Raw genomic sequence first — 21,302 nt, forward strand, 5'->3', positions numbered from 1 at the left:
ATGTATCACACTCTATTGAAATTGGAGGCTCGTCAAGAATCCCAGCACAATGTTTTGTGAAGAATAAAGAGGTAGTGACAAGAGTACCGAACTCTGTAGTCTCAATTTGGTTTAGTTCAATTTAGATTCACTACGACCTTGGCAAATCATTTAAAATCCAAAGTGTCCCTCTACCTATAAGATAAACACATGCTTTAATATCACAAGGGTATGAGGGGAAAGAAGCAATTTGACAGTATTATATGTAAAACACGGTAGAGAGGAAAGTATTACAAAATCCTAGATATAATATTCAAAATATAGGACAGCCATGTTAAATGAGATTTCCAAATCAGCTTCTAAAACCTTCACTGGGGTTTTAAGCAACTGAAGAGAACAAGCAGCAGCTAATTCTCAGCCAAGGTCAAACCAGAGAATCCCTCATTCTCAGGACTTCCATAACTACCTTAGCTGAATGAACCTGGGGGGGGGGGGGAGGAGAGAAATCACTTAAGCCAAGTATACCTTGGATCTCCAAAGTACTAAATAAATAGACTAGTTCCATCATAGCATTGTCACAGGATGCTTGTGAGGATTAGGAATGATGTATAAAGTAGGCAATGATTCTGTATTACAGGTCTCAAAATAAGACCCTCCAAAGAGAATGCTTTTAATATTGTCTTCCTGAAAGTCGATGCCAAAGAACTCATTAGGACAGGTAAGCCTACTTCATTAAGGAAAGGTGTGAATCTGCCAGTCTGTCAGATTGAATGTTTGAACTTCAAAGCCTACCCTTGAACCTTTAAAATGTTTATGCTTTTCAGACACTTTATCCAAAAAGGAAACACCTTATTCCTAGGTATTGCCATTGGAAACATTAGCTTTCCTCTACTTGCCACAAAAATGTTTGGTTCTAAAATGTTAAGCTTCTTAAGCTACATCCTGGCCTATGTAATTGCCACAGGAATATTTAACTTCTGAAGTAAGAGGCTATAGAGATCTTTACCAACTAGTATTTTAATATTGTTTTCTTATCTACATTCTTCAAAGTACTCCAGTCAAGTGTGCAACTAGCCCAGGGCTAAGCAGATTCCCAGTTCCCTCACTTTGTGACCTCTGACAAATCAGCCTTTTGCTTGACTTTTTTTCCCTTCCGGTAACTTACAATGGGTTTCTGGGTGGCCCAAAAGATCTCTCTGGGAGAAACTCTGTGAAAATAAAATGATATGGCACTTAACAAGAAGCTCTAAACTGAAAAACCTGCACCTTTGTCTTAAGGCCCCCATCCCCTGAAGAGAAAAAGACTGAAAGACCAATAGTAATAAGAAGACAGTGAGGCTGTTTAAAAATATATTTTATGCCCAACTTTTGTCCACTGAAGCCAGATTCTAGATCTCATGAGATGGATTTTTCTACTATAAACTCAAAACGATGTTGCTTCAATAGGGAACTTGACCTCTTCCTCATGTCAGGTGTGTGTGTGTGTGTGTGTGTGTGTGTGTGTGTGTGTGTGGTGGAATAGGAGAAGAGAAATATTCACCTTTTTGGTGAATTGAGTCAAGGTAAGGCTTGGTCAGGGTTATGTATGCCTCGGGAACTCAGACTCTATTTCCAATACCCATCCTCAAACCATCCTCTTCTCTTTTCAAAAATAGAGTAGAGGGCAGCTAGGTGGCATTGTGGATAAAGCACCAGCCCTGGATTGAGGAGGACCTGAGTTCAAATTCAGCCTCAGACACTTGACACTTACTGTGTTACCCTGGGAAAGTCACTTAACCCTCACTGCCCCGCAAAAAAATAAAATAAAAAAATAGAGTAGAACAAACAAAACCCTTCAGAAAAATCTGTCATTCTTTGGCTAGCGTGCCAAGCACAACTGAGAAATATACCCTCTACAGAGTACACCTGAGGCAGCCCAAGGAAATGAGACTTTCAGAGAGAAATAATTTACCACCGACTTAATGTAAATATTAGAAGACAGGGAAAAGAAACTGGTTTGGGTGGCAAATTGGAGTGCGAATAAACGAGTCTTGAAATTTCATACTGCAGGATAGAGAGTCATTCCAGTCAAGTGGGCAATAATATCCCCCATTTGCCTCTGTGATATAATATTCACTGTACCTTCTGGTTTTGAGGCAATTCCCTTTCTAAACAGGATTTTTGAAGACAGAGTCAAGTGGGCAAGATAACACAAATTCATATTTGTATAATAAACAGTGGAAAGATAAAGAAATTATACACATTGCTCTTTACACCAATATTAGCAAAATGAAAGGTCTTTTGGCCTTTTGGGGGGGCATCATTTCTGGTTCATCCATAATTCCTTTTTGTTTTAGAACCCCAACCCATCTTATTCTAAAGTCAACCTAGTTTCTGCTGGGACAATTTTTTTTGGTCATCTTTGTTCACACCATAGTCATAACTTTTAGAGATGCTGGCTGGAATCGCCGAATCTTCTTCTTTAGGGCCTTAGAGGCCTTGATGCGGCAGATCTTGGGCACAGGGTGGTGAGATGACTTAGAGGCAGCCTGCACCCTCACTGGTTGCTGGACAATGGCCTTGGGCCAAATCAGCTCATTCCCAACAGCTTCCTCATAGTCTAGAGTGAGGCTGCTCTCACTGCTCCTACAGGCCCCCTCTGAGTCACTGTCCTCGGATTCACTATCCCCAAAGCAGTTGGCGGTGTAGTCACTAACATCCTCTTCACTGGTTTCCACAATGGTGGAGTGGAAGAGGGAGGCGCACTCAGCGGAGTACTCTGAGTGGTCTGACTCACTTTTGGCATAAGTGTTATGACTGTGGACCTTGGGCCGGGACCTCCCGCTCACAGTCCGTAAGATGGAGGCTCTCCTTCCAGGTGGCTTGGGCAGGGCTAAGCTGGTATCGGCGGCAGAGAAGCTCGTCAGGTGGGTCTTAGCCGAGATCTCCACAGTCGACTGCCATTTCCGCTGCTGCTTCTTCTTGGTGCCCCCACTGGCTACCAGGTTGAGTTGAGCCGCTTCGAAAGAGTACAGGGGATGTGCTGAGGCTGGGTAAAGCTCAGGTCGGGAGGCGACTGCTGGGATATGAAACTGTACAGGAAAGAGGCTGGACTCAGAGCAGGATCGACCGGTCACTTCTCCAACAAACATTGGCCTCCTCATGAGGTTCTTTCCCCCATGGAACCGTGGAGGAGGATTCCATTCTGCGGGCAGTCGAGATGCTGCATGCAATCCCCGTGACCTCTCTGCTAACAGTGGCTGTGGCTTCCCAAGCCTCAGCACCTTATCGCTGCTCCTTCGCTTGACCTTCAGCGCCTTTGCCTTGGGATTGCTTGCTTTCAGCCTCATCAGGTGGGCTTCTCCAGGGACAAACTGAGCATGGACAAACTCACCCGTGACAAGACTGGTCCCCTTTTTGCCCACCTTTCTGGGTGACAGGATGACTTTGGCATTTGACCTTTGGGGAGCCGTGATGAGATGTGAATGGTGCACCTGGGAGCATGAAGGGGGGTGCTCTTCCAGACTAATGACCCCTGACTCTTCCTGAGCAGAGGCAGGGCTGACCTCACCAGAGAAGCAGCTATTTGGAGCCATGGATTCCAAGCTTTGCTGGCTGATTGGCTGCTCCACATCTAAACAGGTTTCTCCGGCTTCTTGCAGTTTTGTACTGTTCCCATCAGGCACCTCTCTTTGAACTCTTCCTGTTCTAGCTTGCCTACTTTCTGGAGAGCTGACCTGCTTCTCTAGCTGACCACCACTGTTTCCTCTCAGACCACTGAGGCTGGGAGTAATACTGAGCCTCTGCTGGGATGGGGGCACCTGCCCATTAGCTGCTCCCCTCTCACTTACACCGCCACCTGTGTATTTCCCTCGGTCCCGGGTCAGCTGGAGCAGCTTATCAATATAGCCACCAGGAGGAGGAACCTCAACAATTGGTTTAGTCCTGATTAAGCTGGGACCTGGCATACTCAGGATGGGTTTAGGAAGGGGCAATTGGCTATCAGTCTCTAGGGTTCCCCTAGTCAAAGCAAACAAGGGGCTCTGCAAGGCCACTGCATGCAGAGGACTTGGGTAAGGGTATCTATCATTGCCGCTCTTGGAGACCAAGTCACTTTGATACTTAGGGTCCACCACATGGAACAGAATTTCTGTTCCATGGCAAAGGGGTGACACAGACTTAGGATCAGTGGTTGTTTTATGAAGGCCTCCATCAGTTGGCACAATCCTTTCAAGATCACCTGGAGATAAGAGAAGCAAACAAAAACAATAAAAGAGGTGAAAGGAATAGCACTAATACAGCATTCATGACATTTAGTGTTTCAGCAAAATAATGTGAAAGAAACATTGATTCCTGGGTGGGGGAGGGAATGAATTGCAATTTGTATCCTAGATATGTTCCATCCAAATCCCACCCTGATGCCTCATCCTGGCTTGTGGGGGATTCTGGGATCTCCAAGGCTATTCTAATCACAAATGCTGGCAGGCCACAACATGTAGCACTCTTCCTTGATGACCAGCCTAGCTCTTCTGGGGGAAGGGTTATCTCAAGACTTCCGGCCCTCAGGGGCTGACATGTTTTCAGCCATGTTGTCAACACACAAGGCACAGGAGGGTTGTACCCTGAATTGTCAGAAGGAATACTCATACTAATGAAATTATATTGAGGTCCAAGGAGAAACCATCTACATAGATAGAACAGAAACTTAAAAAATATATGCAAAAGGGGTAAATCTCAAATAGATGTTTATTTGTACACCACTATCTAGTTCTAGATATAGCCTTTTAAACACTTTAAAAAAAAAAAAAGCAAATCATAAACATATTAGTGCTTGTAAAAGCCTTAGCAATGATCTAGTCCTGTGGTTCTTAACTCTGTTTATGCTATGGACCCTTTTGGCAGTTCTGGAAAAGCCAATGAATCCTTGCTTAGAATGTTTTTAAATGTATAAAATACACAGGATTACAGAGGAAAGTAATTATATTGAAATACAATCATCAAAATAGCTTAAAAACCCAACAAAATAAGTTCATGGATCCCAAGTAAAGAACTAGTCTAACTCCTTAATTTTACATGTGAAGAAATGGATGAAATTGTATGTCTTGCCTAGAGTCACATGACTCATAATCAGCAGATTCTGAACTAGAACTCAGCTCTTTTGTCTTTTAGTCTGGGATCTTTCCATCAATAGTGCTAGATGAGTACCAACAGTGATGCTTGCTACTAGAATCATGGTTGTGTTACAATGGCCAGAGAAGGATGGTTGTCTTTCTTTTCTACTTAAGAATCTAGTTAAAAAACAACGTGGGGCAGCTAGATGGTGCAGTGGTTAAAGCACCGGCCCTGGATTCAGGAGGACCTGAGTTCAAATCCGGCCTCAGACACTTGACACTTACTAGCTGTGTGACCGTGGGCAGGTCACTTAACCCCCATTGCCTAAAAAAACCCAAAAAACAAAAAAAACCCAACATGACATTTATCTAAGCCATTGAGTACAAGATTAATCCTCCACCTCCTTTTAGTAATCGCCCTTATGTCCAAAATAAAAGACTGACTTGGACTTAAGAATTTATTATTTTTATTTCCTGGTTTTATTTCCTATTTCCTGATTTTACTTTACCTGTGGAAACGGGCCTTGGCTTGAACTTGGCCAAAGTTTCACCTTCACTCTCTGGGCTGCCCTTGATCCAACAACCCTCACTGACAGGTAGTCTCTGAGGTTGAAGGTGGGCACTGAGCACGGTGGTCTCATCAGCAGACTTGGGGCGGTAGTCGAAGATACTGAGTCTGACTTTGGGGGTCTGGATGCCAGGAAGCAGGCTGCTATGAGAGGAGGAGATGGACTCACTGTAGACGGATGTGCAGGAGTTGGACAAAGAACAGGATCCACCATCACTTAAGTCATAAAAACCTGGATAAGGCAAATAAAACATGAAATGACCACTGCCTCTAGGAATATAAAAGATTTGTGCATTCAACCAGACATGCTGCCATCTGTCCTCTTTTACTAAAGTGCATAGAATTCAATTTAATAAACATTTTTCAATTACCCAGGAGTCAGTTACTGTCCTTAGGGAACAGAAATGAAAAGAACAGCAGAGAGCCAACCCTCAAGAGCCTTACAGTCTATTAAGGGAGACATAGAACGTTCATAGCATTTGTTGATGCTCTAGGAAAGTATAAGGAGTTATTAGAAAAAGCTTCATGGAAGAGGTAGCACCAAAAGCAAAGGATTTTAACAGAGAACGAAAAGAGAGAAGTCAGTGTTCATAATGGACATGGGAGTTGGTTTGTGTGAATGCACAGAGGAGTCAACAGGGCAAGATTAGGGGATGGCTCATAATCCAATTTGACTAGAATATAGGTTACACAAAAGGGAGTAGCATGAAATAAGGATGAAGGAATGGCAGGTTGGAAGTAGACTACATAGGGTCTATGCACATCTAAATGCCAGTTTAAGAAGTTTGTTTTTTAACCCATAGTCAACAAGGAGCTTTTGAACTGTTTCTGAGCATCAAGCAGGATAACAAGGCTAGATTGGTCAATCAGGAAGATTATTTTGATATGACTGGATGTAGGGGCAAGAGTGGCAGTTGGGAGGACAGAGAGGAGGCTATCCAACAGTCCTAAAGAGAACTGAGAAGGGCTTGAATTTAGACTACAGCAGGATGACTAGAAAAGAGGCAACAGATTGAAAGATTTTACAAAGTCAGCATCAACAGGACTTTGAATTTCTTTGTATCTGAGTGTATGTTCAGGTAAGGGAAAGGGAGAGGACTCCATGTTTTTGAGCCTGGGTTATGGGGAGTATGTTTTAGGACTGGTGAAGAAGATGATGAGTTTGACATGGGACATGTCAAATTTGAAGTGTTGGTAAGGCATCTAGATTAAAAAGGTCTAATAAGCCATTGGAATGGAGTAACTGGAGTTAATTTGAAAGATTAGCAATATGAATATATAAATTTGGTAGTCATCCATAGGAAACCATGGGGATATCTGAGATCAGAGTAGAAACTAAAGAGTGAAAAGGCAAGGGTCAAGAACCTTGAGTGATACTTATGTTGAAGATGCAAGAGGAGGATGAAGAAACAAGAAAGGAATCAGAAAAGGAATATAGTATTATTCGTATGTTGAGAGTATAGTATAAAACACTTTTTTGGATAGGATAATATTAAAAGCTACAGTGGGGAAGCAGAAAAACATTGGATTAACCTACAGGAGGTCATTAGGGCTTAGGGAATTCTCAGTAAATAGTAGCGAGTGTAGCTAGACTGCAAAGCAATGATGAATGAATGAGTAGCAATAAGGCAGAAGGAACAATTATAAATTACTCTTTCTAGAAGTTTTGCAGTGAAGGTGGGAAAAGATAGGGTGTTAGCTTGAGGGGGTAGCAGATTCAAGGGAAGGTATTTTTAGGCTAGGGGCCCAGACCTGGGAATATTTACAGGCTAAAAGGAAAGAGTCAATAGAAAGGGAGAGACAGAAGTTGTACTTAAGATGGGAGATGAAGCAAAATGGAATAAGAGATGGAAAGGGAAAATGTAGAGTATTTGTCCTTATCTAGAAGAAAGACTACCGATTATTCTAAGGCTGGAAGAAAAGTAGAGAGGATGCTCCCCTAGTGGAAGGCAATTAAGGATGCTTATGTCAGACATTCAATTCAGCAAAAAAGGAGACAGTTCATCAGCTGAGAATAAGGAGAGAAGAGATAGAACTAAAGGCTTGAGGCAAGAAGTCTTAGAAAATTCCTCATGGTAAATAAGATAGCCAATAAAATATTAACAAAATGATTATGCCGTTGCAGGAACAATTATCAACACAGTTGATTATAGGATTTTGAATGACAAGAGACCTCAAAGAATATTGTGTCTCACTTTATTAATGAAAAAGGTTCAGATCATTGAAATAACTTGACCAAAGTCATATAAGGAGCAAATAACATCCCAGAGTTCGAATCCAGAGCCTCTGACTTCCAAATCCAGGGTTTTTGTATTGAATTGTATTTTTAAAAGTTTTCTTTCAATTCAACACCATTCTGCCTCTTAAGCATATGGCTAAATTGATGCTCTCTGCTATTGATCAAAAGTTACTGCTTGCCTTTTGAAAGCATTCACCGATAGACAAATCTCACCATCCTGCAAGATCCCATCAATTATAAAATCCCCACTTCCTCTGTACCAAGCAGAATTTCTCACTCTGAGCAGAGTGGGTGTGGAGTGGAGGCCTCCTCGTAGACCCTTCATTTAAGGACGATGCCTAAGACAAACATTTCATCATTTCCCATTAGGTTGCATGCCCCGGCACTTCTCCCCCACTGCCCCAACCCGTCCTTTTTGTCCACTTTTTAACAGTCTTTCATCATTAGACTGTGAGCGCCTTGAGAGTGAGTGCCTATCTTTTGCTTTTCTTCATCTTCCCAGAATGTAGCACAGTGCCTGGCATATAGTAGATGCTTAATAAATGTTTCCCCAAGGCTACATTATTCCTGGGGCCTTACCTGAACTGGGCCTGCTGTCACTGTCCAGGTTTTCACTGGAGGTCTTGTTTACATCCAATTTCAGTTCACTTATCTGTTGGTCCAGTTGATCCAAGTGAGTTTTCAGGCCAACATCTTGTCTCCTTAAACGTGACTAAGAAGTGAGGGGTGGAGAAATAAAAGAGAAGCATAGAAGAATTGAAATGAGAACCTGAATTCCAAAAAGCATAGTTCTTTCTGTTTTGTTTTGGCCGAACTTATGATTCCACTGGTTTAGACAACTCTTGTTGAAATGCAGCAAATTAGTCTTGGACAGTTGCCTGTAAGACTACCAAGTTAAGGAACTTGTCCAGGGTTACATAGCCTTAGTAGAGCCACTATGTACTAAGATGTGAGACTGAATCCAGGTCTTCTTTTGTTTGTTTGTTTGTTTTGTTTTTGGTGGGGCAATGAGGGTTAAGTGACTTGCCCAGGGTCACACAACTGGTAAGTGTTAAGTGTCTGAGGTCGGATTTGAATTCAGGACCTCCTGAATCCAGGGCCAGTGCTTTATCCTAGCTGCCCCCCGCCCACCCCAGGTCTTCTTGAGGCCAGCACTCTCTATCTACCATTCCATGCTGACTTATGTTTATACTAAAACCCAGTGGTGATTGATGTGGCCATTCTTCTCACTATTACAGGTAGCAAACTTTTTATATTTTAGAGGATGATTTCATGAGTCACCTCAGTTAAGCCAATTTGTTACCTGCTGGCTAGCTTTCAGGAAATAAGCGACTCTGGAATTTACCTAGGCTAATACTCAGCTGTAGGGCTTCGAGGGGGTGATAGAGCACTTGGCCTGGAGTCAGGAAGACTCTTCATGAGTTCCAATCCAGCCTCAGACACTAGCTACCTGACCCTGAGCAAGTCACTTAACCCTTTTTGCCTCAGTTTCTTCATCTTTAAAATAAGCTACAGAGGGGGCAGCTAGGTGGCGCAGTGGATAAAGCGCCAGCCCTGGATTCAGGAGTACCTGAGTTCAAATCCAGACTCAGGCACTTGACACTTACTAGCTGTGTGACCCTGGGCAAGTCACTTAACCCCCATTGCGCGGCAAAAAAAAAAAAAAAAATGAGCTAGAGAAGGAAATGGAAAACCATTCCACTATTTTTGTGAGGAAAACCCCAAACAAAATTATGAAGAGTTGGACATGAATGAAACAACTGAAATCCTTAGCTATCCTACTGTGAAGAATTTCATCTTGGCAGGACCTATCAGTACTGAGTATTCTACTGGCATAGCTTTTGAGAACCTAAGATCTTCTTTATGCCATGATGAGGTAACCAAATCACACTTTGTTGGATCAGCTCCTGACTCCTAAAAGTAAGCTTTATTCTGTTCTCTCTCCCTCCCTCTCTCCTTCTCTCCCTCTCCTCTCTAGAATTTCTCCCTAGAAAAGGTAATCCCTTCAGTTAATTTTATTTATTCCCAAAGGTTCAATTATTATATTCATGAAAATGACTCCAGAATCCACACTATCTAGCCCTAATCTTTGACCAGGCAGGACCCAGTCATACACCATCAACTGCCTCCAGGGCATCTCCACTGTGTAGTCTTATCAGCATCTCAGATTCAACACAGGATCATGAGTTTAGATCTAGGAGAAACCTTAGAGGTCATGTAATCCAATTTCTTCATTTCATAGATGAGGAAAATGAAACTCAGAGCTTAAGGGACCTACCCAAGGACACACGCTGGATCCTTAATTCCAAATCCAATTACTTCTTTTCATCTTTCTCCCTCAATGTGTGCTACTGAGGGCACTACTCTCCTCCTGGTCCATTTAGAGTATTCCTTAACTCTTTCCTTTTTCTTCATCCTGACCCCAAATGCAATGAGTCTGCTAAATGTTATTGATTTCTCTTGCATCTGGTACCTTTCCTGTACTAACAAGGCACAAGCCTCGTTCAAAATCTGACCATTAATCAATCTCTTGAACTAGAGTCCTAATTACTTCCATTCTCTTTTCTTCCACACTGCTCTCAAAATAAGGGCACAGAACTCTGCATGGCCTGCAGGATACAATACAAAACTCCTCAGTCTGGCATTTAAAGCTTTTCATAGTCAGGTCTTAGCCTTCCTTTTTTTTTTTTTTTTTTTTGCTGGGCAATGAGGGTTAAGTGACTTGCCCAGGGTCACACAGCTAGTAAGTGTCAAGTGTCTGAGGCCAGATTTGAACTCAGGTACTCCTGAATCCAAGGCCAGTGCTTTATCCATTGTGCCACCTAGCTGCCCCTCAGCCTTCCTTTTGATCCATATTTCATATCAGTCTTAAACATTAGCCCAACTGAATGGCTTGTTGAACTTGACATGTCATCTTCCATTCTTCAGCAATGCCTTTACTTTCAGTCAGTCCCCCATTCCTGGAATTCACTGTCTCCTCTGTCCTGCCTAAGCAATCTTTATCTTCCTTCATGGCCTGGATCAAAGCTTCTTAAACTGTGGGTCTTGACCCCATATGGGGTTGCATTACTGAATGTGGGAGTTGAGAAAAAATTGGCAACAGTAAAAGGTTATGTATACCTATTTTATATACCTTATATGCCTGGCGCAGCATAGTGGAAAAAGTTTAAGAAGCCCTGGCCTAGATGAAATATCAACTACTCTGAAGCCTTCCCTGATCAGCTCCCTCATCCCACCTCATGTAGAGAAGAGGTAAAAAAAATTAAATAGGAAAACATACATTTTGTTTTGTTTGGTCTATTTTTGACTTACTAGAATTCTCTTCTTCTTCAAGTTATATTGTATTTATTTGCTAACATGATACACCACCTTCCATCAGGAGACTGTACACTCCTAAAAGACAAGGACTGTTTTTTCTAGGTTCTTTCTTTATTCTTTTTTTTTTTTTTTTGGTCTTTGTATTTCAAGCATCTAAAACCTAGTCCCTTTAACATTAAAAGTGCTCCCTGATTAGATTGTGAGCTCTTTGAAGGCAGGGGCTTTTGTCTTTGTCTTTTTTTTTTTTTTTGGTATCTGTTGCACTTAGCACAGTGCCTGATAGCAGGTGCTTAATAAAGGTGTATTAATTGATAATATTTGTTTAACTGAATTGAAGGAACAAATGTACACAAAATGTATAATTTTAAGCTAATATAAAAAAAAACTGGTAGAAAAGGTGTCTCTTTGAGAGGAAACATAGCCTAGTTGATAGACAGCTGGCCTTGGAATAAGGAAGATATATGTTCAAGGCCCACCTTGGCCACATATTGGCCGTGTGACTTTGGACAAATCACTTAACCTCTTATCGCCCAAGATTGTAAGTGCTGAAAATGTACTGCTCTGCAATGGTAGAGGAAGTTTCTTACCAGGAATCTTACACAGGTGAAAACAATAAGTCTTAAACTATGTATATGTGTATGTGTATACGTATATGTGAGTATGTGTGTGAATATATGTGTGAGTATATGTGTATAGGTATACATGTACATATATAAGTATATATATGTAGATATGTATGCATGTGTGTATACACACACACACACATATATATATATATATATATATCCTAATCATCAACTACCTCTACAATATTTACTCCAACACTGTTTTGCTGCAAGTTTAAGGGGAGAAAAAAAATGTGTGCTCGTGGGTACACATGCTCACACACACACACACACACACACCCATCCTGAAAACCCTTTTTTTCCAAATGTGATCTAGTCCTCTGCTTGTGCTCCAATGCCCAAATACTAGGTCCTCTTCCAGTATGGAAGACTTTCAGCATTGTCTTCACAAAACATTTGAAGGCAACATTGACTGTCTAATCCATGGTCACATCCCAAAGGGAACTGGAAACAAGACTCTTTCACCCTTGAAGGTGAGTGCTTTCTTCTTACTTATCTATTCTAAGCACCGCCTTATATCACCAAAACAACCTAAATAGATGGAGATTCCAAAGTCCCCATCAGGACTCCCCAAACATGCCTCAGAGCCACCACCATCAGGGAGGCAACAGGTGCAAATTTCTTTGTTGCTTTTTAATGTACAAAAAGGTAATTAAATGCAGTCAGACAAAAAGAGTCTGTAAACACTTCCTAACAAAACAGGTAATTTTTCCCCTCTTCCTGTCGTAAAGCCAAGTTCTTTGTTAGCCCTCCCCGCTTTAATTTGAAATTATTTGCCATTTTATCTTTCCACTTCTAATGCATGATTTCCCTTTTATTTTTAGGAGGGGGAAAAAAACCAAATGACTCTTCAATAGTGGGTCCTTCCTCTGCAAGAAATAGGTCTTTTATTTTTTCTGGAATTAATTGCTTTGTGATTAATGTTTGGCCAGCCAGTTCTTTAGACTGTGGTTTCTGATTAATGGAAGGGGGGCCACAAAACCTACAACGAGGCTCTCAGGTATTCACAGATTATTTATTACATCCTCAGGACCTGCCTGCGCTTTTATAGCACTTTAACCAACATTCATGATTTACAGCGTCCTCGTTAACCCTTCCCATTGTCCCTTGCCATGAGGTTTTTATGTCTCAGTGCTGTTCATTAACTCCTTTCTTAGCAACAAGCCTTTTTTAAAAAACAAAAACAAAACTAATGGATAGATAGTTTAAATGATTCTTATATGGAATTTGACCATTGCAGAATCCCTCCCTTCCACCCCATTCTCCTCTCCCACTTCCCACGATGGCAAATCCTGATGTCAAGATCACTTCTCTTGACACACAGTTGGAAGGAGAACTGCTGTTTTACTACATGGTAGCTTTAGTAGTGGGGATGCTCAAAAATAAGCATTTATTAAGCACCTACTATGTGCCAGATAAACGGGCTAGAAGTTGGATCAACGGATGACAAATTTTGTCAATACTGGGAGTCAGCATAGATAATTCAGCTCATCTTTTTCTCTCTGTATAGTAGCAATAATCATGATGCCTTCACTTACCTACAAAGTTGCCTCAGCTCTCCATTTCATTTACCTACATAGGTGCCTGGTCACATGTCGCTCAAGATAGGTGCCAGGTACATGCTACTCAAGATATATATTCTTTTTTTTTCATTTAATAGTATTTAATTTCCCCCAATTACATGTAAAGATAGTTTCCCTTCTTTCCCTCTACAAGACAGCTAGAATATGATATAGGTTATACATGTACAATCACGCCAATTTTTAAAAATCTTTTTAAAAGTCAGTCAGGGTTAAATGACTTGCCCAGGGCCTTTCAAAATTTTCACAATGTTTTGATAGAGTGGAAAGAGAAGCTAAAGGGCCTTGGTTCAAATACTGTTTCTGATGCTCACTGATCAGTGGACAAATCACTTAACTGTAAACCACTCTGGCTCTGAGGAACTATACATCGGTCACCTATACATCTTTGGTTTTATGTGCATTCCTTACAATCTATTTTTTCCCTTAATGAGAAAGATTTAATTAGTGTTTGCTCAAGTCCTTTTTGGGTGTATTTCTATTCCTCCATCTCCCGGGGCCCTTCTCACCTAAAACCATAGTATCATATATTTAGATTGGAATGTATTTTAGAGGTCAACTAGTCCAACCCTTACATTTTTTAGATGAGGAACTGGGGGCCCAGGAAATTGAAATGACTCCCTTAAGGTAACACAGGTGGTAGGTACCAATTCCAGGATTTGAACTATGGTTCCTTGACTCCAAATCTAGTTCCCTTGCCAATGTGCCATACATTCTCCCAAAAACTGCACTCCGGCCCCTTCCTAAATTTTCCTAGTCCTATTCATGATACCATCATCCTTCAAATTACCCAGGCTCAAAATTCTGCAGAAAATTTTGATTCCTCCCTCTCTCACAACTTCTTGAAATATGGCCTTCCTTCCAATTCACCTCTGTATCATACTAGTTCAGGCTCTCACTTGTTTTACTTTAACATCTTTCTTCTAACTAGTCCTCCTGTCTCTGGTCTCACCCTTCTTCGGACTCATCCTTCACACTACTGTCAAAGTTAATTACTCCTGCTCTGGTCATATCATTGCTCTGGTCAAACAACTTTAGGGCCTCTCCATTGCCAAATGGACATATACTTAAATAAACCCTTGATCCCCACATTCATGACCCTCCACAATAGGGTTGGTTCTCTTTCTAGCCTTATTTCATGATAGCTCACATTTATATAACATTATAAGGGATGCAAAGCACTTTACATATATTATTTCATTAGAGCCTCACCATTACTTTGAGTGGTGAATGCTATGATCTCCATTTTGCAGATGAGGCAACTGAGGCTGACAGTAGTTAAGTGACTTGCCTAGGACCACACAGCTAAGATGTATCCAGCTCAAGTCTACCTGACTCCAATTCCACCAATCCAACCACTATGACACCTATCTATGTCATTGCTCTCCTTTCTGTACTATCAGTTGCTGGCTTAATTAGACTAGTCTCTGAACCCTATTGTCACTCTGTTCTCTCTTGTGCCCATCCCTCAGTACTCTCCAATTTCCATCTATTGAAGTTTTTCCCTAGGGGCAGCTAGGTGGCGCAGTGGATAGAACACTGGCCCTGGAGTCAGGAGTACCTGAGTTCAAATCCAGCCTCAGACACTTGACACTTACTAGCTGTGTGACCCTGGGCAAGTCACTTAACCCCCACTGCTCCGCAAAAAAAAAAAAAAATGAAGTCTTTCCCTTCTGAATTCCCACCTCTTCTTGATGATTTCCATAACTCCATCAGCTGTGATCCTTCTTTCTCCCAAATTTCTCCCAGCAATTCCAGAGCACTGATTTGCACTTATCTCTGAAATCCTAGCTTATAGAGCACTGGCCCTGAAGTTAGGAGGACCTGAGTTCAAATCTCACCTCAGACACTTATTAGCTGAGTGATGCTGGGCAAAGTCACTTAAGCCCAATTGCCTTAAACATCCAGAACCATCTGTAGTCCTCCTGATTTATATCTTGCCACTGGACCCAGATGGCTCTGGAGGAGAGAGTGAGGTTAGTGAACTTGCACAGCCCTTCATTTAAATCCAATTCAGTACAAGTCATGACATCACTCCCATGTCACAGTCCTCTTTGAGAATGAAAGACAAACAACAACTAGATATCCTAAGTATTCGTGTAGTACTTTCTCACTTATTTAATCTTATGTTCCTTGAGAATTTGTGCTATACTGAAGATTTAGTATCTTTCCTGTGACAGGCAATTAATAAGTATTTGTGGTATTGAAGCTTGGGAAACAAGGTTGACATGAGTATATTAAAATTCATGGCTAATAGGAGGTGACAGTGGCCTTGCCTTTTTCTTTGATGGGCAAGAAAGGATGGTCATAAAGTATATTTTCCATTTCAGTTTCTACACAGACTCTGAATCTTGCCCCCACCCTTCCTAGAAGTTGAGCAGAACCTTCCTAGCTCCATCTGGATTGGAAGAAAGCTCAGTCTAATTGAAAGCACACTAGAGATCGACAAGACTTGCATACTACTGCTAACTATGATATCTCACTGAGTGACCTTGAGCAAATAAATCCCCCATCTGGGAAGCTGGATAATAAACCTGCCCCTATGATTCAAGATGTAGATAGCTATGAAAGCATTCTGGGAAATTTTGAGAAAAGATAGCAAATATCCAAACAAAAATTTTTCTCTTCAGTGACATTCACAGAAAAGTTACCACGAACACAAACGAAAGCAGGAAAACACTGCGGGGATTAGAACAAGAGCACCAAGTTTTTCGTTCCAAAGTCAGGCTGCTAGCCTGCTGCAGCAAAGGCAGAAGTTTGAGCCTGTCTATGAAACTGAACTATTGTATTGCTACTGGCAACAAGACAGGACTTGCAAAGTCAATTTCAGTAAAATCCACAAGGGCAGGAAAGACCCTATAACCTTTTATAAAGCTTTGGGCCATGCAACATAGACTCCAGCATCACCTACTGGTGAAAAGAAGTAACTTCCAAACTATATATAGTTCAGTGCATTCCAGGTAATGAGGACTTGCTACTTTCTTCCAAGTGAATTTAAACCTTGTTAAAAAAGAGGAGTGAAGGGAATGCCATTAAGTTTGTAAAGAATGTTGAATCTCCTTAGAAGATATAAACAAGTAAATAACTCTATGTCTACTGACTACACATTTCCAGATGGCTTTGATTTAAGGGTCAGAGGCATTTCCACTAGGCTGGAAACCTCAAGAAGACCATGGACTTAAATATTTAACCCTTCTCTTGCTCTCCTGTGTTATTTTTGGTGATAAAATGGGTGTCCTTAGTTATAATTTATAATGCAAAAAAGGGAAAAAGTTAATGCAATAATCTAGAGAGTAAAGCATATTTTTTACAAATGTTAATTAATGTGTTACTGCTGTTTTCCAAATTGCATTGAAAATCCTCTGGAATTATAAAGCTAATTTTCACTTGGAAGAGTGTGGAATAAAGCTGCCACTAGTTAAATAAATATTCCTTTGCCTTCACACCTGATTGAAAACTGATGACCAAGCTTAACACCAATGTGATGGTGGGGGAGAAGCTCTGAATTAACTTTAAGTTATTGAAGTGTGTAATTGCCAGTGTTCTCAAGAGGGGGAAAAAGCTTTTTGAGGAGTCTTCTTTATGGAACTAATACCAATCCTAATTTTTCTTCTATGAAAATATAAAAGTGTTAAATGCTGGGCTGATGTCATGCAAATTCAATTATTCTTCTCTTTTGATCACATAATCCATTCCAAGAACAAAGTTGCAAGACAGAAGCCTGCGTGTTCCTTCTGGTCCCCATATTAAAAAAATAAAAATAATAAAAAAGTTGTTTGATCTGTTCCAAAAGGCTACTTGTAATTAGAGGCTGAGTACTTACAAGTTTGATTTGTATATTATTTAAACCAAGTTAATCATCAGCTCTATTTTTTACCTCCCCCCTCCCCCTGTAGAACATTTCAGGTTACCTTGAGTCTCAACAGCTTCTTCCTATGATAAATGCTATATTTATATTCAGGCTATGGTATACCTGGCCAAAAACTAAACATAAGTTAAAATCGAGTTCCAGGCCATTCCTCCTCCCCCTAAAGTCCACCCCAATAAATGCCATATTCAGAATAGTCTGTTATGTCAACAATGACATACAAGGGCTACAGAGCTAGAGCATGATGTTTGCAGTGAATGGGGTATGCAGCACCAACTGCTGACTTAATGGTAGAACAACAGACCAAAAAGTTAGATGTCTGGGTCCTGTTTCTAGTTCCTCTCAAAGGTGTGACCCTAGGCCAAATGACAAAACCTCTCATTGCCTCAATTATTCATAATAGCTTCCACATTCACAGGAAGATGCAATGAGACTGGATTCACAGTACTTTGATTCCCTCAAGTTAGCAAGTCAACCAAGTGACTTGCAGTGATAATGATACTGTTTGTAATTTCATCATTGCTAGAGCAGCACAGTCCCTATTTAACTATGCAGCAACCTCTAAACAGGGTTTCTGAAGAGCTAACAAACAGAATTTAGGTGTTTTCTTTTTTTCTTTTTTAAGTAAGAGTATCAGATGTTAGATTTTTTTAAAAAAAATCCTCATGAAAGACAAAGAAATATAAACTAGATTAAAAACCAAAAACCTGGGGGCACTATTGATGACATTTCAAAGTCTTCAGGATTATAAGAACTTGCATCATAAAGAGCTATACAATCTGTATTTGCACTGATTGCTAAAGGTAAGGAATGTACTAATCAGAGAATCTCCGAATTAAAACAAACAAACAACAACACTACATACAGCATGTTGAGAAATTTGCCACAAAGCTTTACCACAAAAGCAATTTCAAAAGGAATATGAAATGCTCTCACAACAATAAATTCTTCTGAATACTGAATTTTACAGTCTCTCTCCAAAACTGTCATTTTCACAGTTAAGATGATGTAGTGACCATGTTTTAATATGGAAAAGACCCCCATACAAAATGTACGTGCAGTTGTTATGACTTCACAATATTCAACCCAATCTGGTTGGCACTTGGTCAGGCGCTGTCCGCCGGGCTTCAATGCGTCAGCCAGATATACCAGTTGCATCCAGACCATGACATTTGAAAAGCCAAATAGAGCAAAACCCAGGATATTCAAAGTGTTCTCCCATCACGGAAATAATAAAAATGTTTAAAAAACAACAATAATAACCGTAACGAGAGTCCTCTCCGTGTGTGTACATACAAATTGGTTACGTGTCCATAAATACATGATTTATAAATATATCATATATTGAAACAATTTCGTAATATACACACGATGAAGTCATTGACTGGCTGATATTTATTTACGATTTATTTATACTGATGTTACTTATCGCACTTAGAAGTGCCACAAATTAACCTCTATTTAGGACGACTGTACACATTCCTTATCCATTTCTATACTGATGGTTTTACTAAGGTGCAGTCTGTTTTTAAAAAAACACCAAACTCCACCCCCCCCCCAACCATTTCTTCCCCTTCTCCCCCGCAAACCCCATTCCCCCAAGCAAGCAACTCCAATGAGGGATGTTGTATCAATCAATCAATATTTATTGCTGAATGCTACATGATAAAAAAAAAAAATGAAAACCCAGCCGAGTCACCCACATCATTTTAAAAGCTAGAAGTGCAGGCTTTTTCGTCCTTCTGCCCTTTCCCTGGCTCCCAGTCCCCGAATCCTTACCAGTTGTTCCTTAAGAGCAGTGAGAGTGGCTTCCAACCGATGTTCCTTGCTGTGCGGGTCACCCACAGGGACAGTGGAGGGCAGCAGCTTCTGGAGCCGGGGCGCGCGGGGACCCGGCGGCGGGGGTGGCGGCGGCGCTGCCGGCTGCATGGCCAGAGCCCCGCTCACCAGCATCTGCTGCTTGTCCCTCAGCACCTGGAGCTCCTGGAGGCCGGCCAGGGCTGCATGCAGTCTCTCGCGAACCCGGCTGCGGTCCCAGCCCTCGGCCGGCCGCTTCATCCCGGTCTGACCGCTCACCACCAACATGTCCGAAGGCTAGCACTGCCGGGAGGGCATAGCCCGTGGGAGGGGAGAGAAGAAGTGTACTGGGGGCGGGGGCCCGAGAGGAAGGGGTCCTGTACCCCGCCCCCCAGCCCGCACTCGGGAGGAGGGAGCAAACGGGGCTGGCGGGGATCGCGAAGTCTGGGCAAGACGGTGGGGTGCTGGGGGTTAGGGAGAAACGAGCTGGGAGGGGGCCGGAGGGAGGCGAGACTAGAGCAAGGGGGTGGTGCGAAGGTCCGCAGCAGGGCGTAGCGTGCGGCACCAGGCAGCCCCTGGGCCAGCCAGTTACCTGGCTGGATGCTGATATAGAGATTGAGCCTGTGCTCAGGGGCCCTCCCCCGTCGTCTCTCCTCTTCTCTGTTCCCGCGATGCCCCTTCCCCCGCCTCTGCTCAGGGAAATCGGGGAGGAGGGCTGGGGATTTCTAATGGCTAGGCGCAATTCCACGCACCCCGAGGTCACAGTCCTTCCAAGTCCCTCCAACTGACCCACCCTCCATTGGGGACTATTCCTGTCCGTCCATTCTCTCTCTACCTCCTCCTTGCTGTCATTAGAAGCTTCCTCCTTTTCTCGTTCTCTCTCTCTCTCTCTCTCTCTCTCTCTCTCTCTCTCTCTCTCTCTCTCTCTCTCTCTCTCTGAAAAAAAGCAGGACTTCTTGTCTCTGAAGTATTGATTCCCAACTTTTCCCTCTCAATTCAGTCACTGAAGTAGTAACCTAATAATGCCTCAGCAATTAAAAGGAGACAGAGGGAAGAGAAGAGGAAGATAATAATATTCAGATAGGAAGCAGGTTTTAATGACTCGATTTAGTTCAATTCAACCAAAGTTAATGAGCATTTCTTAAGTGCTCACTATGCGAAAGGCATGGTGCCACAGAACTGAAGACACAAAACAGCCTCTCCTCAAGGAGCTTACAGGGTTGGGGGAGGGGGCAGAAATTGCCTTTGTGTATTGGGAGTGTGGATGAGACAGGAAGTGGGGTGAAAACTGATGAAGATTCTAATTCTGGTTGTGATTTCAGAAAGTGTATGCTAGACATCTCCACCCCCCCCTTCACTAACTGGCATTAAAAACTTCCTCCGAGGTAGGAATATTATGTTCTATCTGAGTCGAATCAATCCCGGACAGTCAAATAGCTTCAGGTTAGAAGGCAGTAAATTCTGGAATTCCATGTCAAACCCCAAAAGAGGTTGAAATGGGTGAAAAGGAAGAGAAAGACAAGAGGGAGAGGGAGGACAGGGAAATAAGAATAGAAAAGTACTGGTTAAGGTCTATTACCTTATGAAAATGTTGAATGCGGAGGAAAACGCATCAGCTTTATTAGAATTCTTGGAGTGGGGGCAGAACAACAAACTCCCAAGTGTGTGTGTGTGTGTGTGTGTGTGTGTGTGTGTGTGTTTTAAGGACGACATTCATGTTTTTTCCTTCTTCATCTCCCGTATTCAATCACTAGTGAAGTTTGTGATAGACCAAACACTGGAGTCAGGAAAACTTGAATTCCAGTCTTGATTTTTACCACCTTGAGAAATGGGACGATTCAAATTTTCAAATCAACCAACATTTTTTTTTAAAGTACTTAATATGTAGAAAGACATTATGAGGTGCTGGTGAAGATGCAAAAATATAGTATGACAGCAGAGTTTCATCTAGATCCCAATCCCTAGAAACACTTAAGGTACCAACCTCAGATTCCTTATCCAGCAATGAAGGGACCTGCATAAAGAACCCAATACCATCATTAAAAAAAGTTGAAGTTTTTGTTTTTACATAATAGTGATTTTAGTATCTTTGTACAGTGGAAGTTTATTCTCTTTCTCCAAATAGAATCTGAATTAGCATTTTACTTGTAGAATTAAAGTAGGGGGTCAGGGTGGAAACATGGTTATAGTCCCTGTATAAGGCTTTGAAGAAATATCCCAACCTCATTCTCCTGACA

The 21,302-nt window shown here is 41.7% G+C and overlaps 1 protein-coding gene across 1 annotated transcript; it reads right to left on the bottom strand.

The window, feature by feature from the left end:
- Nucleotides 1-1,711: 1,711 nt before the first annotated feature.
- Nucleotides 1,712-19,637, bottom strand: DACT2 (dishevelled binding antagonist of beta catenin 2). The gene is made up of 4 exons (XM_044004620.1): nucleotides 19,048-19,637; nucleotides 8,456-8,588; nucleotides 5,579-5,869; nucleotides 1,712-4,198 (listed from the first exon to the last, which is right to left on the bottom strand). Exons 1-4 carry the CDS (start codon nucleotides 19,351-19,353, stop codon nucleotides 2,385-2,387), a joined length of 2,544 nt encoding a protein of 847 aa, XP_043860555.1. The 5' UTR covers nucleotides 19,354-19,637; the 3' UTR covers nucleotides 1,712-2,384.
- Between the last annotated feature and the right edge of the window lie 1,665 nt (nucleotides 19,638-21,302).

Source organism: Dromiciops gliroides, chromosome 4, assembly GCF_019393635.1.
Source record: "Dromiciops gliroides isolate mDroGli1 chromosome 4, mDroGli1.pri, whole genome shotgun sequence".
NCBI lineage: Eukaryota > Metazoa > Chordata > Mammalia > Microbiotheria > Microbiotheriidae > Dromiciops > Dromiciops gliroides.

Coding starts and splice junctions, on each gene's coding strand:
- DACT2 (XM_044004620.1), bottom strand. CDS start 19,353: ATGTTGGTGGTGAGCGGTCAGACCGGGATGAAGCGGCCGGCCGAGGGC. Junction 8,589..19,047: donor CTGCTCTTAAGGAACAACTG/GTAAGGATTCGG, acceptor CTCACTTCTTAG/TCACGTTTAAGGAGACAAGA. Junction 4,199..5,578: donor GCCAAGGCCCGTTTCCACAG/GTAAAGTAAAAT, acceptor TCTTATCTCCAG/GTGATCTTGAAAGGATTGTG.